General features: G+C 39.2%; 1 protein-coding gene across 1 annotated transcript; it reads right to left on the bottom strand.

The window, feature by feature from the left end:
* Nucleotides 1-8,733: 8,733 nt before the first annotated feature.
* On the bottom strand, nucleotides 8,734-9,884 carry LOC147459662 (uncharacterized). The gene is made up of 4 exons (XM_086511621.1): nucleotides 9,821-9,884; nucleotides 9,628-9,702; nucleotides 8,926-9,047; nucleotides 8,734-8,832 (listed from the first exon to the last, which is right to left on the bottom strand). The coding sequence occupies exons 1-4, from the start codon at nucleotides 9,882-9,884 to the stop codon at nucleotides 8,734-8,736; spliced, it is 360 nt and encodes a 119-aa protein (XP_086367747.1).
* Nucleotides 9,885-13,038: the final 3,154 nt, after the last annotated feature.

Below are 13,038 nucleotides of genomic sequence, written 5' to 3'. Positions count from 1 at the left end.
CACTGTATTTAACCATGAAGCGGTTAGCCTATTTTCCCGGCTCCATTTCCTCCTTTCCTTCATGGGTTTCTCATCCATTGCTTCACCCTTGTAGCTACATTTTCATGTATTTGCCTTGCAGCAGCAACAGGTCTACCTCCCAAGTTTCCTCTTGAAGATGAACAAAAGCATATCAACGGCACCTCTCTCTCTCTCTCTCTCTCTCTCTCTCTCTCTCTCTCTCTCTCTCTCTCTCTCTCTCTCTCTCTCTCTCTCTCTCTCTCTCTCTCTCTCTCTCTCTCATGCATGTCGTGTCGCATGTGCGATCACCAAGCTACAGGGTTCAAAAAGAAAAAAAAGACACACGATCGAGGGGTGCACGCACTCAAAGCTTGAGGGCAATGCGTTGTGAATCCGAGAGGAGAGATAGAGTTCGTGCGTACAACCCAAGGGCACTGTGAAGGAGAGAGAGAGAGAGAGAGAGAGAGAGAGAGAGAGAGAGAGAGAGAGAGAGAGAGAGAGAGAGAGAGAAGGTTGTCAAATAATTTAACAATCTTTGGTTAAGAAAGCTATACAAGACTAATTTTGCAAAAATATCAACATCCAGTGACACAATTTGCCATGAAAAAAAAGAAAGTTTTTATAGGGTTTTTTTTTACTAGTGGAGAGTGTCTCCTTGATGCACATGTATTAGAGGAGAAGAATCGTGTGTTACCTGCCATCCTCACCCACAAAAGAACAAGAAAACGTTAGTCCCTAAGGTGGAAGGGAGGTGTCATAAGATGATCCTACTTGTCATCGATGTCACCCTAATAAAAGATGCATGAGACAACACCTAGTTGAGAGGGTCCATGGGTTGTAAGCTTGAGAGTTTGAGAGGGGGGGGGGTTAGCTCTGTGAGCTAGAGTGATTTTCTCTAGGTTGGAGTCTTTTGGAGCTTCACCTTTTTATACATCTCTCCAATCTTGGTTCCCTCCAATGATCTTTAACCATGCAAGGGGAGTGGGAGGTAAATCCCCCCTCCTCGAGAAAAAACCCCCATGCCCCCCTATTGAGGGGGTGCACATTTTTTCTTTTTTTCTCTTTGTAGGGGGGTCCTCTAGGGGTGAGTTCCCACGCCAAGGTTTGTGGGGTGCTCTCGTTGCACAAAGAGAGAGAGAGAGAGAGAGAGAGAGAGAGAGAGAGAGAGAGAGAGAGAGAGAGAGAGAGAGAGTGTAAGATCTCCAATGTTTGGGTCTCTTTTAAAAATAAGAAAAATTGATTCTAATGTTCGTCTTTGTCAAATTTTGATGCCTGTTTGACAATATTGTAAGGTTCTAAAATAAAAAAGCAAGGTCGTATCCATTATTCAGTAGGTCAGACGGATGTTTGGTTCAGTTTTGAAAAAAATCACTATTTTTAGCTTTTTCATGCTTTTACGCACTTTTTTGTAAAAAGCAGGGTCAGATCCTTAACCTACGAGTTTTGGGGAAGCTATAGTTCAATTTTGTAAAAATCTACTTTTTGAGCGCTTTTCACCCTATTTTTAGCTTTTAATGATTTAAGGTGCTTTTAAGTGAAAAGCGAATCTGCTTTCTTATTCCAGTGGACAAGGGGAGCTCGTGATTCAATTTTAGAAAACTTTGCTTTTTATGCTATTTTTAGATTTTTGTGCTTTTTGGTATTTTTAGAAAGCAATGTGCTTTTTAGGATTATCTAAACATAAAAAAATTATTTTAGTCTCCGTCGGATTTAAAAATAACCACTCGGAGAAAAAACGACATTAAACGGGATTTTTACGGGAGTTATTTTTATGAAAAGCAGTACCGTAAGTAGTTCATGTAGTATCGGAAAGTCATAATTATGTGGGGGTATCACGGTGCAGCATAGTCTAGTCACGATTTCATTAGTTGCCCGGATACTGTTTAATTAGTCAGTTTCATTGTAAAAATTGAATGATAAGTGGGAGAGTTGACTGTCAAAAGCTATGCCATGTTTTTAGAAAAGACTGAAGTCTTCTCCCAAAAGTTTTCAGCTAATCGAGACTGAGAGGGAGAGCTAGTAGCTTGCCTTGGGCATTACTCTAGCTTGCTAGAGTGCCTATAAATTGACAGTTATTGCTTAGTTTTCAGTGCCATCAGTTGCATCTACTATCGCAAGGCAATACGTACCTATTATATGGAGTGGTGCATGCTCTTCGTCACCATCTCCTTAAACTCTTCTCTCTCGTTTACGGGAGGAAGAAGAAGGAGAAGGATACTCTCTCTCTACTTGCTCACTATCTCCTCTCTCGTTTCACAGTGTACGTGCTCTCTGAACAAGAATCCTTTCAATAGCCCCTCATCAATTCTAAAGCACGGTGATAAGCTCTAAACTCCACAGCCATCGTCATCTCTCTCTCTCTATGTCGTTTTTCTGAGTAGATACCCTCTCGGTCGTTATTCTTCATATATAAACGTGTATGTTTTTCCAATTGCGTATAAGTTGCCCCATGATTATCTCATCATGTCTAACACACTGATTTATGCACACGATGTGTTTATGATCATGTGCGTGCATAAAAAGCGCTTTTTGTTTCATGTCACAGAAGTGGTAGGAATAATGTTTTGGTCATAACTCACAAACCGTTGTGAATCCGCCCGAACCCTTTAAAACAGAGATAAAACACATCGTTTAAAACATTTTCTTTCGTGAGTGTCATGTAAAAATCACACACGAGCTAAGAGATATGGTAAAAAAATAGCTTGCTGACCATTGCACTGTCAAAATTTTGGACCCCAGGCTCCTTGAAGAACCACTATATAGATTCACCGGATGGGAAACCCCACTTAGCCAATTGAAAATATTGATTAAAATTGATGATAAATGCATTTAAGTCTCCATTATCACCTTGGGTATGTGAGTTAGTAATCATTCCATAACCGGGTTCACTTAGTCGTGTAGAGGTGCTACCTAGGGGGAGTACCATATGACGTCATGACTTAATCAAGCTGTTCATATATGATTTATGGTTTATTTTGGTGAGTTTATTTCAAGTATTAGATCTCCATAGACTTGTGTGAGGGTATATGGTTAGACAATCTGAACCTCACAGGCAGATATGAATAAAGTGGCTTTCTTTCTCTGTTACCGTTTGCTATATGAGTATCATATTGGTAAAGTGATGTGATAAAGTGTTAGTCTATATCATGGATCTGAGCTTGATGCATTGGTTTGAGGTCAAACACTTTCACTTGCATGTTATGTATGCTCTCAAAAATGGCAAAAAGTTATTTTTTGCATATGTGTGAAGTTATGGTTTATGGTCGACCTAAGACCTAAGGATCTGAGCTGTTTTGCATCATGATTATGGTGATGAAATGATATCATATAATGTATGGAACCTTACAGTTAAATGCGGATACCTCATGTGCATGGGTATGATTCTTTCCACCTTTCTAGGTCAAAACTAGCTCTATGTGCTAGAGGGGTGAAGTGCAGATATGTTGCATCGAATTTGCATAATTAGATGTTGTCAAAATTGGATTTTAAAATCATGTTTAGTTTCTAGTCAGACTTATTTTATGCAAAAAAAACTCATTTCTTAAGGGCCATGTGTGTGGGCTCCGATTGACAGTAATGGATATGTCAACATCCAACTCTAGTAGTTGGTTCAATGTGAATATGATTTGTGGTTAAGGGATGAGATTCCCTCTTGGATTATGGTTGTGAATTTTATGGTGTAAGCCAGTGGGGCTCTTGGTTTTTTTTTTGCCATATGATTATGATGCGGAATGTTTTGCAGCCATGTTATGTTCTAAAATGGTTATGCAGGATTGGTTGTGCCTCACCCGAGTTGGGTGGAGTGATCACCCATGTGATGTGATTGGATTATGGTTTATGGTTTTGGTATTGGATGTGGGAGTTTTTGAATCAATATACACACTTTGTTAGCCATGGATGAAAATCTAGAGACACATGGGATGCACTTTGATCATGTAGTCACGCAAATGTTTCAAGCATTTGCCATGTATCTGCAGCAATAGCAAGCACGGGAAAAAGTCAGATAATTGAGCTCAACTCTTCATTCAAGACATGCAACTTGTCAACAAAGCCATAATCAAGAATATGCGTACGGGGTCAATTGTAGATGAGTTTGCAGAGGCATTTGTAGAAAGGTCCATATATTCTATGGGGGAGTTGTACTCAGAGTATGATCAATTCCAACTAGCAATGGAAACAGGGACTTAACTACCATGAGAACACCCTTGGGTTTGGTATGGATGTGCACCTTAACGTAGGGAGAAACCAACTCGGTTGCACACATGATGAATGGTATGAACAAAGTCCTACGTGGCTTCATACCTCAAATTACAATGCCTTTTCTTGATGACATGCCAATCAAAGGATGCAACATAGCCAAAAAAGATGAGGCTCTAGATTTAAGGGGGTGCTGCAAATATGTGTCAAACCACATCAATGATTGTGATAGAATTTTAACAAGGATGAAGAAGTGAACCTTACATTATCTGGGAAAAATTTAGTGTTTGGGGTTGAAGAAATTTTGATAGTGGAACATCTTTGTAGTGCTCATGGCCACCGACCTTGTCCAACTAAAGTGGATGCAATATAGAGGATAAAATAATTATGCATAAATATCATGGAGGTGAGAAGATTTTTATATGCATGTGTCTTCTATCTCATATGGATTCCACATCATGCACATGATGTAGATCCTCTTTATCAATTTCTAAGGAAAAACCAAAGGTTTTGATGGAATGATGCACATGCAAAAGCTATGAGAAAGTTGAAGCAATTGTTGTTGTCTTAACCAACTTTGAGGAAGGTCAACTATGAGTGTGGAAGACCAGTGATTGTGACAATGGACAACAGGGATAGGATGGGCAATAGGAAAAGACAATGAAGAGAAACATAGGTATGTGGGGGCAAGGGTTCTAAGCTCTTGCCAAAGAGCATATCCACATGTAAAAAGGGAGTTATGGGGAGTGGTTACAGCATTAAAGTGTGACAAAGTGTACTTGATTGGAGCATCTTTAGTTGTGGAGACTATTGCTTACCAATTCTAGAGATGATTGCAAGTTGTTCTAATCGTTACAATGATATGCTGAGGTGGATTTCTTATATAAAGTTCTTGAACCAAGAATTGAATCGCATTGCAGGAAAAGATAATTTAATGGCAGATATGCTTTCAAGGGCAAGGTATGAAGATGAGGGGATGATATGATCGATGAGGAAGAGGATGTGGGCACAAAATTCTACACAACTCCTCATGCAAATTGTGATGATATATGCATTGTATATTCACTTGATTCCTTCTCAGAGGATTTTTACGAGGATGAATGGTTGCTCATAGGTTTCTACCTAAGTACTTTACAAAAGCAAGTTGATTGGATAGAGGCAAAACTCAAAAGGATCAGAAAGAAAGCATACGAATACTTCTTGAGGGATGGATATTTATGGAGACCAGGGGTTTCATTAACGTAATCACGAACGGGTGATTACGTCAATAACTTTAGTATTTACACAAAAAAATCACGTGATCGCGTTAATTGTTAATGTGACTTTGATTATGACCTGCAAAAACCTATAGTGCCGGTTAGCCCTTCGAGTTTTCCATTTTTCCTTGCGGGGCTCGCCGAGCTCTTCCCTTTTCCCGGCGGGCCCGCTGGGAAGATGAAAAATCCCGACGGGAATAATTATATATAGTAAACAGTGTGCTAATCGCGGTCTTTTAGCTAGGCAAATCCTTGGGGAGTGTATCCGAGTGCCGGGTATAGTCATCTCCTTGTGAATTCACCTAAGTTTACAGAGTCACAGGTTCTTTTTTTGGCCCGAACGTGATTCTTAATTCGGTAAACACTTCTAAAAAAATTTAATTCATTTACCGACATAAAGGTACGAAACCAAAACAACTGAAAACTTGGAAAGTCATGCTCATTGCGAAAAAGCCATTGGTCCAAATGAGGGCTGTAATTGGTTTTAAAAGATGAGAATGTGTAAATGACGAGTCGATAGTCAAGGGTCGGATGTCCTATACTAGGTGTAGCAGGCATATTAAGATCCTTGAAGTCTTGCATTTGAGTTGATTTACACTTGTCACTCCACAATATAAGAGCTATAATCCTTAATCGGGTTAAAAATAGCTTTTATATATTGAATTGGTTGCATGGGTGGGCTACAATCCTTCATTGGGTACAAGTAGTCCTCAATTGAGTGATTATATTGAAGATTTATTTGCGTTAGTTCATGCATTGGTTTATACAGAGAGTGCATTATGTATTACGATAGATTATCAATGCATGAAATGACCAATCATATATTTATTGCTTTCATTTGTTTTTTTGTAGCAATTGAAATTAGATGTGTCTTATTGTTTGCAAATCAAAGTGGACATATAAATAATCATTATATAATAATAACATAGAGAGATTCATAGCATTGTTATAGTTATTATGCCATGCATAAACTATATTGCAATGTGTATGGTTGCTCACAATATAGGTGATCAATATGTGGATTGACTAGCATGCATTGAAAATCTCATATTGTGCATCATGGTTACTTTCATATTGAATGGATTTTAAATTTTAATATATATTGAAAATAAGAAAAATGTTCTAAAAATTGAACATTGGTCTTTTGTCTTTGGTTTTAATTTAAAAGCAATGGAGCAAAATGTGGGCACAAGTGGTACGAAGAAGCCAAAGAATAAAAAAGCTCCTGGCAAAGAGTGGGATTATGCTCACAACATATGCGGCCAATATATGGAGTGGCAATGTAAGTTTTGTCACACAACAAAATCAAGCGGCGCACCACGTATTAGGGATTATTTTTTGGGTAGCACTAAAAAGAGTTGTAAGAAATGTGAACATCCTCAGGCACCTGCAGTTGCAAAGCGTTTGAGAGAAGAGCTCGCCAAAAAGGGTGGCAAGAGACAATAGATATATAGCTCTGTGGCTTCGAGTCGAGAGTTCCCAGAGCCAAATATTTACTCCATAGATCCTGTAGTGATTCCAACTAACCTTGGACAACAACCTACCAAGGAGAGGAAATTCTAGGCAGTGTTTCTTTTAAACATCACAATGAAGGTGGAGTTAGTCAAATGCGTCAAAAATCATTACATCAAAGCTTTCGAGTGCAGTCTCTAGAAGAAGCACAAACTACACTCGCCAAAGTAATATTCTTTACTGGAAGTGCTTTAGTCATGGTAGATAGCAATCATTGGAAGGCTGCTTGGAAGAAAATCGGTGAATTTGGTCCAGGATTTTCAGCTCCTTATCACACGACAAGAATTTTTTTCTTGGACAAATGTTACATCGAAGTCAAAGAGCTTGTTCGCAAAATAATACTTGTGGCAAAATAATACTTGGGAAAATTTGGTTTCACGATGTACGATTGTGAATGATGGCTGGTCAAATGTTCAAAGAAGACTGCTGATCAATGTAATGCTGGTTTGTCCAAGGGGAGAAACGTTTATAAAGGCGATTGATAGTTCTGGTGCAATTAAAAGTGGCAAATACATTTTTGAGGTTTTGATTAATGTAATTAAAGAAATTGAGTCTTACCATGTGGCGAGCGAGATTTTTCGAGCGAAGGAAAATCCGAGCAAATGAATAAAGAAACCAAATTGGCTTTGATAAGAAAGATAAATGAAGATCCTACTTTAATAATAGTAGGATCTTGGATCCCTAAGTAATTGTAGCAATATGTTTGTTCAAAATTAGACTCTAGATTCTTTTGCACAGTTGATACTTGATGCTGAGCAATGAAAAACCCAAGCTAGTAGCAAAGCTATTACAAACCATGCAATGATCCACAACTACATTCAACACCATAATTTTTATTTTAACTTTAAATTTTACAGAGCAATCTAATGCAAGTCAACAATGCTCATACATCTACAAAGTTTCTAAAACTGTACTAAGAGAGAATTGCCAAATCTTATACAAAAAAAAGAGAGATTTCTTTAGATTTGTAAGATAACAAGTGGAATATTTAGTGGAATATAGAGAACAGCATGTCGTGCCTCTGCACTCTAATGACAACAAGAAATGCTATGGTTCTATCTCGTGACTATGAAGAGTCACACTCGTCATCAATAAAGACATTGCGTCTCTGACACTTCTTGTGGGTGTCAAAATCGTATCGTATATCAGCAGCCATGGTTTTTGCAATCCCCTCAGCATAAACTGGCAACACACTTCCATACAAAAAGAAAAAGATAAGTCTCACAATCCGCATGCAAGCAATACAAAATCTACATCCTAAAAGCACAAGAAATCTCAAATTGTTGTTTGAATCATTATCCATAATTTTCAAATACTAAACAATGATACAAAAAAGTGACAAAATAGCATAAACGTATGATGGAAACATAAAATAGGTGGGGGAAATGAAGTGTAAGGTGGACTCTCACTAGTCATCAAAGGGGTTGACACGCAAAGGCATGTCACCCACATCATCAACATCAAGAGAGGTGGAGGCTCCCTCTTTGCTTCGCTTTTTAGGGCGAAATAATGGCTACACATAATTTGAAATCAAAGTGTCATCAATGTCGACTGCTGCACACACCTGCCCTGTGCCTAAGCATGCTGCCAATACGGGCGCTGTACCACATCCCAACTCCAAACAAAGACCTCTAGGCCTACAAAGAAGCTCCAAAAAACATGCAATAAAAGAGTGACTTCGTTGCAAGCCACCACGCCATGGCTCCCCTAATGATGATATGGCTAGAGAAGACTCTGGAAGATGGTGCATCATGTAAGAATCCAAAGGCTACATGCCAAGCCGATTGAATAGTGGAGTGCTCTCAACCACAAAGAAAGGTGGTTGCATGCCAACCCTATGCACCATAAGTAAGAGAGAACAATGACACTACACCACCACATAGACAATTAGAGGGCAATCACAATAATAATAACACACCAAAATAAGAAACAAACAAGTTAATATGTAGAAGAGCATTACCTCAATCCGACCACCAAAGCTATTACCGTAACCATAAGCTCCATGATGGAGGACCACAATGCGACGATGAATAGCCATCTCTGATGCACGACAAAATCTCTCAACCCAGCCAATGGTATCTCCTGCAAGAGGGTTCAAAAGTCATAATAAAAAACACACAACAAAACTCAACAAGTATTGTATAAAATTATGAATGAAGCAAAAACCTACCATAGAGACCATGATCAACAACCACCCTGAGTCTGACAAACTCGAATATGCAAGCTGCATGCTTGCACGAACATGATCCTCGCTACAAACATCCCAAAGGGGTACAATAGGGGAGGCTAATGGGGAACCACCACAGGGAAGATCCAAAAAAATGAAATCAGCAGCCCATGCGACTGTTCTCCCACCACGCATGCACAAGGTCCCATCGAGGTGTGCACATCCCATGTGCTCATGAACACGAATCCATGCTGGATGTCGAACACCGGCCCTAAAATTAGCAGCAATGGCTATGTAGTCCCCAGAAATGGCCATGCATCGTGAGTCAGGCAATTAGGACAGAGAAGACAAGGGAGTATCAACGATGTAGACAAAAGAAATGGTTTTCTTTGCAACAATCTCCCCAAGAGGTACTGCGATACAAGAGGCAGTACGAAGTGACTTAACTCCAATAAATGAATGAAACAAACAATTGCATCACAAGTGAAAGCTCACCATGCTCTCCCTCCATGTTTGCATCCACCCTAGTCTCAACAATCACCTCCTTTCCCTTGCGAGAAGTATTTGTAGCTTGAAAAAAGCAAAGAAACACAATATTACCGGTATGTATAACAAATAACTTTAGGAAAAAGAGAATTTAAAGCTCTTAGAAAAATTATGTTTGAGGCTATTTTGAGTAACCATTTACCGGATATCACCTTGTCCACTCTAAGAGGGAGAGGCACATCGACTGATGTGCCACCAACTCTCATAGTATCGTGAAGCTCTCTCTCTCTCTCGCCAATACATGCCCAGAAGCCATGTATATCCACCATGGACATGCCTCCATCTCCCAAGTAGTGAGCTTATGCATGGAAGGGGAGTACATGCATCCTTCCCCAGTAGATAGTTGTGCCTACTACTTAGCTAAGAATGGAATCCCTGATAGAAAGCCTTTTCCAACCAAGAATAATAGAAATTTAAAACAAAATAACATGACTACACACTTCGTAATTATGAAAAGCTTGAAATAAAAGTATGATGAGCTTGACCTGTAGGCTAGCCGCTGAGATGCCATGCGTACCGTGTCCACTTTCTTCATAGCTTGCTTGTCAACATCTTTTGTCTTAGCTTCAAGAGAGGTCTCCAAAGGATAAAGATAGGGTCGTGCTTCAAACTTGATCTCCTCAAAGTAAGAGGCAAGAGAGCAATCATGAGGCAACAAAATACCACCAGCAATGTTGCTCAAGTCCTCCACAAACTTTGTGGACCTATAAAAAATCCTTTGTAGAAGGCCCTCTCTCCTAATCCAACTACATAACAAGGAAGTTGAGAAAAAACTAAAATAATCACAAAAACTAGCAACTCTACATCAATCAAAGATTCTTGAAAGTCAATAGAAACTTTACTCACATGCGATACACATGATCTCCTTTCTTTAAACCATAAGAGGATCTAGTAATCTTATCTGCCTCAAGCAAGGAAACCCATAACAGTTTGCTCAGGACAGGAGCATCATGCATAGCAAACAAGTTTAGTTTCTCAAGCGTAGCCCAACTATCAGGACCCCATTTGAGTGCAAGAACTCGAACCATCCAATCGGGTCCAAGATTCGGATCAACAATATTTAGCAACTGCAATTTTTGAGGAACGAATAGAAAACCAAGTTTAAACGGCTATTACACTATGTGCAAAACACCCCAAACAAAAATAATTCAACCACCTTCCCAACGCGCTCTCCATATTTGAGTGCTAAATCATTCAATATTTTCTCCTCCTCTTTTATTAGTTCTTCATTTGTCATTGTCTGCCTAGCTTGCTCTATTCTTTGGCTCAATTCCTTGGACATTTGAACCTTCAACACATACTTAAAAATAAATAATTTGCAAAAAACAAGCACATACTCTTTGGCTCAATTACTTGGATATTTTATCCTTCAATACACAATTGAACATATGTAATTTTCTCAAAAAGAAAATATAAGATCGTTCCAAAAAAGCAAGCCAAAGACACTCACATCGTATAAGAGCTTTTCCAAGTATCGACGAGTAAGTGGATACCAAGGCTCCACACCCTTCGAGTATTTCTTACGGACTGTAGAAATCAACTTTTGATCTTTTTCTAGAAGCCCTGTTACATAGGCTTCATGATCTGCTATACAAATGTGAGAGCAGTTGACAAGCTCATCCCTAAGATGCGTGACTACAAGGGCATGTGTATTCATGCTATTCCAAGGTCATATACAATATATACAAAGTCAGAAACACAACATAGAAATTTTCTACTAAAATATATAGAAAGTCATGAAGCTTACAAATTCATTCTTTGAAAGCTACTAAGCAGAGCTATCTCTGGCACTCGAGTAGGATCAATAACTGTACAAAGCACACTACAATGTTTCTCTCGATCAACGGAGAATATCTCTTTAATAGCAGCCATCCAAGCAACCGTTCTATGATTACCCTCCCAAACATAGAACATTTTATTAGAGAGAACTTGAAGGTTTGGTCTTTTAGAAAGCTCAATTTCAAACTCTTTATGTATATCGACCCATATTGGGTCCCATGAAGAAAGAAGGTCCTCTGCAAAAAAGATAATCATAGGCAGAAAAGCACACTCAACTACTATTTATGAGAAATAGAGAGTAGGAAAGACCAAAGCAGAGAAATGAAATACCTGTCACATAAGCTTCCTCCTTCTTGCAATTCCAAACTGAAACAATAAAAGCTCCTTTTTTCTTACATGTAACCCTCCTTTGCAAAAGCAGCTTTCAATCCACTAACATCATCTCGTAAGCCTCTCACCCTTGCATAAGGGATCAATCGACATAAAGGAATTGGTGGACAGTCAAAACAACTGAACATGCGAGTACATTGAAGAATATCTTGTCCTCTATGCATGTAAAGTTTGTGCTCTTCCCCTGTCTCAGTCTCTACTACTACTTCATCTCTTACGACATAAGGCACTATTTGAAAACATGCCTCTTGTGGGGCAAGAGATTCATCAACTTCATTTATGGATCCAAGCCCCAAGTCCTGACTTTGCATCTCCTCCTCCTGTGTCTCCAAACCATCTGTCATATCTGTGACAGAGACTGCACTGATTTGATCAGTGCTCTCTAAGATACTAGAAGCTTGAGTTGAAGAAAGCCGTCTCCCTCTGCGACCTCGTCCACGAATTGAAGGACTTGCAAAACAAAACCAAAAACAATTTAATTACTTCACAAAAATTCCCTCTAGGCGTCCATGCCGACGCGGATGCCTAGAGGCAATTCAAAAAATCAAAACTTTATCTTATGGATTGTAAGAGGGGAGCTAACAAATTTAAAAAAAGCATGATCAATCAAAAAATTTATCTCAAGAAATTCCCTCTAGACATCCATGTTGGCGTGGATAGCTCGACTGAGCTTACTTAGCTTAATAAAACATGATTAAATTCAATGCAACAATGAATCACTACACCTAAATCATGTCACAAGAAACTACTTCTAGCCATCCACGTTGGCGTAGACGGCTTCAAGTAGTTTTAAGAGAAGCTATGCAGCTCTGAAGATTCTCAGAGAGAGCTTATAAACAGGTAGATTTTCACATTCAAAACTCCTTCTAGCCATCCACGCTGGCGTGGATGGCTACAGGTAGTTTAGGCTTTGAATCAAAATGATAAGGAAGCTACACAGAAGTCCAGGCAGAGCCATGGCAACTTAGCCCAACACAAGCACTTGGGTTTGAGTTTCCGCCATGATTCTCCAATACACTGGCGAGAAGGTCTCTCTCTCTCTCTCTCTCTCTCTCTCTCTCTCTCTCTCTCTGTGTGTGTGTGTGTGTGTGTGTGTGTGTGTGTGTGTGTGCAGTGGGTACACTACCCCTCCAACATCTCTCTTGAGCTTTACAGAGAGCATTACAGTTACAGAAAGTTTTGAAGAGTTAC

Source organism: Adiantum capillus-veneris, chromosome 4, assembly GCF_014529385.1.
Source record: "Adiantum capillus-veneris isolate H3 chromosome 4, ASM1452938v2, whole genome shotgun sequence".
NCBI lineage: Eukaryota > Viridiplantae > Streptophyta > Polypodiopsida > Polypodiales > Pteridaceae > Adiantum > Adiantum capillus-veneris.
Note: the sequence above shows the minus strand (reverse complement) of the source record. Positions and strands in the feature narration are given on the sequence as shown.